The sequence below is a fragment of the Sycon ciliatum genome, chromosome 2 (assembly GCF_964019385.1).
Source record: "Sycon ciliatum chromosome 2, ocSycCili1.1, whole genome shotgun sequence".
In the NCBI taxonomy this organism is placed as follows: domain Eukaryota; kingdom Metazoa; phylum Porifera; class Calcarea; order Leucosolenida; family Sycettidae; genus Sycon; species Sycon ciliatum.
Window position 1 is genome coordinate 46,060,056 of NC_088644.1, and position 3,718 is coordinate 46,063,773.

General features: G+C 52.3%; 1 protein-coding gene across 1 annotated transcript; it reads right to left on the reverse strand.

Moving 5' to 3' along the window:
- Nucleotides 1-237: 237 nt before the first annotated feature.
- On the reverse strand, nucleotides 238-2,592 carry LOC135810638 (uncharacterized). The gene has a single exon (XM_065324130.1). The coding sequence runs from the start codon at nucleotides 2,590-2,592 to the stop codon at nucleotides 238-240; it is 2,355 nt and encodes a 784-aa protein (XP_065180202.1).
- Between the last annotated feature and the right edge of the window lie 1,126 nt (nucleotides 2,593-3,718).

A 3,718-nucleotide genomic window follows, 5' to 3' on the forward strand; every position in this document is an offset into this window, starting at 1 on the left:
ATACACGGTCTTGGAATTAGTGACAAGACGGATGTTGCTGGCATTCCATTCGACTGCCGTCGACAACCCACGGATTACTGCTTCCACTTCTGCGATGTTGATATGTTTCTTCTCGTCGGCATCGCGAAGCCAAGACTTGTCCTCCATGACTTCACCACCAACTTCGGCAACAATGCCATATGCGACATCAGACGCATCGCACCACACGGTGAGCTGCTGCTCGTTCACTGACGCATTTCACACGCCTGTGGCCGGATCCTCATCTTGGACGCGACTTGCTAGTTCGGCACAACAGGTTACCACATCATTGGGGACGTCATCATCCCAACCACCACCATCACGACATGCTAGGCACTTCAGAAAGCTGCAGGCAGGTCGTAGCCACGAGCACACGGGATAGTGCGACACCAGTCGGCCGCACCACGAGAATACACCACGCTTGGTCAGCTTGCCACACTCGAGACTCACTCCGTCTCGACGCTTCCAACGGGTTTGACCATATTGGCCCGTAAACAGCTGAAGTCCGAGTACTCGTGCGGAACTGGCGGGCTCAGCTGGCTTCGTGCGCAGGCCATAGCGCTCGAGGGTATCCGCAACAGCCTTTGTCTGCGGTTTCAGGACGTACAGATCGTCAACGTAATTGTCAACACCATCGTGATCGCGCGTGCACCACTTGACTATCACGTCCATGAACTTCGGTGCAACGCTTAACCCGAAAGCCATGCGGGTCATCACGTACAGCTTTCCCCTCCATTTCACGCACTGATACCGTAGCAACTCAGGTGACATACGGACTTGCAGATAGGCCTTTCGAATATCCAACATCTCATACTCGTTGGCATCGTGCGTACGCCACTCACGCAACTTCTCGCCAGACACGGAGGCATCCATACCGGGCTGAGACACGAGGGCACGGTTCAGCGCACGGTAATCGAGGCAAGACCTAACAGGTGTAGTAGGCTTGTGCTCCTGGCTGACCGCAAGCCATGGTAGAATTGCAGCAGGAGCTCCGTGTACCTCTTCGTCATGCTCGACGAGCCATTCGTTGCTGATCCAGGAGTCCACTTCTTGCTGGAACAGCTTCTCTTGATCATCACTAAGTTTCCGGGGGTACTCCCCAATGCCGCTGCCGATGCGTCCGGTAGGTGGCTTGTCGTCCTTCCACCTCCATGCTGCCTGCCAACACTGCTCAGCTGCTAGCCACTTTATCTGACCATCCTCAACAGATAGCGTCACGTCCTCACCGTCTTGCACCACGCTAACATGCCGAGACGGGTGCTGATCCGGCGACTGCAGAGCATCACTAACGACAGACGACACAGGCTCAGGGTTACTGGCGGTTGACGAACCAAACAACACGGACCGCAGATCACCTGACTCAGAGTACTGCAACCTGACGCCACCGATGGCACGGACAAGGTCAGATCCCAGCAACAGGTCAGCATTAATAACCGACAGCTCAGGAACTACAAACGCAACAACACGGGTAGGTGGCAAATTTACGGGTCCATCCAGGCGACGAATCGTTAGTGAAATTGACCCCGAAATCGGCAGGGCTTCGCCATCCAGGGCGAGGAGCTTCTCCTGCTTTACCGCCGACACTTGGCTGCGCATCTTAGCCGCACGTATAAAGCCAGACGACACTAGCGTGCGAGCCGACCCGGTGTCCAGCATGGCCTCTCCACGCCACCAGTCATCCGGCTTGGCCGACTCCACGTCCACATAGATCCTCGGCAAGGGGGCAGCTTCAGTGGACACCGCACACAGGCACTTGTCACTGCTACTATGCGACGTACCAGCAGCTGCCACACGTTCTGCTGCCTTGGCTTCTCGCCACTTCCTTCTCTCAGGGCACGCTGGCTTTGCATGACCAGGCTGATCACAAAAGTGGCACACTAGTGGTCCACTGAAACGGGGCTTCTGCTTCTTCTTGAACTCTGGGCAGTTACGCTGGACATGCCCAGGCTGATTACAGTTATAGCAGACAACAGTACTGCGAGGTCGGTGTACACCTCCACTGTAACTACTGGTACTGGCACTAGCAGAAACGCTCTGGCTGAACCTGCTTGTGTACCAAGCATCGGTGACACTGGCTCTGAGCGCACGCACACGCTCTAGACACGCAGGTATCGTCAGCTCTTGGCCAGCCAGCGACATTCTCAGCTGGCGGCCAAATTCGGGCTGTAGGCCAGCGATCAGTTGCTCGATCACGATCGGATCCTTGCTGGCGGCACCACCCGGTTTGTGCCCCGACAGCGCTGAATAACGCTGCAAATCGGCCACATACGCGTCGACACTTTCATCCACACGCAAACAACGGCGCTTGAACAAATCATACGCTCTGGACGGCGTCACACTGAACGCACTCACTAAAACTTTCTTGACCTCTGCTTGTTTGCTTTTGTCACTCTCTGCCATACGAGCAAACACTCGAAATGCATCGCCCTGCAAATATAAAGGTAGATGTTGCATGCGTGCATCTTCGTCGGACCATTCCTTGGCAGTGGCCAAAACTAAAAAATTTGCCCAGAATTCCTCTAGGTCTTCACCATCCTTGCCAGAAAACGGCTGGACAAGATACTTGGTAGACATGATTCACTCGAGTATTCCACGAACACACAGTAGGAACTCACAGTAGGAACTCACAGTAAGAACTCTCGTCTCACAAAATAAATAAATCACAACGACACTCGTACTCCGAAAACACTTTCCCGACTCTTTCCCGGGTTTCAGCACCACAAAGTTGTGGGAGAACTGGAGCTATCTAGTCTCTCTATCACCCCTCTTCACCCAACACAACACACCAGCGCAAACGGCAGCCTCTTGGTGGAAATGTATGTATAACGAAAAATGCAAGTAGGAAAAGGAGAGAGAACAAGAAAAGAATACAAAATCACGAGCACTTCAGCCAGGAAAAGACACGTCTAACATGGCGGCCAACATGGCGGCAGAGCAACCGATAGAGGCTCGTCGTGGCTGAAGCTGCTATTGCAGCGACAGCCATCACGGCAACCATTGAATGCAGAAAATAGATCAGAAAACGAAGTCGAGCAACAGCAACTCGAACGAAGCAAAGAAAACAACAAGACCAGCTACGCGACTACTCGCAGCAAGCAAAGGCATAGCGATGACATCATTAGTCACGCGTGAACACAGAATCTAGCATGCGCATGCAGCCTTGCAGGCGCTGGCAAAATAAATAATGAAGTCAAGACGCAAATAAATAACACAACAAGCGATCGTTGCAGGAAAACAATTACAATTTAAATATACTACTTCAAGGAAAGATGAGAAGTGAAACGACTAGCACTAGAAGAAATAGAATAGAATGTAGAACAAGGACAATGGAAGCGGACTACGGATGAAGCTACAATGAGGTAAGAGGCATGACACACTGATGACAGATGTCACCACAACAAATACATAATCGTAATGTTTGTCTACACACACATTGTATCGTCACACTACACACATTGTCATATTGTCACACGGTACACAGCACCGAAAACACCCAAGAGTGCACCTGGACTCGTAGGACGACCCCGCGTGACGGTGTACTGCATTGGAAATGTTGACCCGGACTGCGATGCGTATTCACTAGCTGAACACTGCAAGGCACAAGGTGTATCTGTAGTACAAAGCGTCGTGTACACCTCCGTGCACTTTAGAACAGCCTCTGCTCGTATTACAGTCTTGGTCACGGACGCCAAGAAGGTCG

Excerpts from the sequence above, each read along its gene's own strand:
- LOC135810638 (XM_065324130.1), bottom strand. The coding sequence starts at position 2,592 with ATGTCTACCAAGTATCTTGTCCAGCCGTTTTCTGGCAAGGATGGTGAA.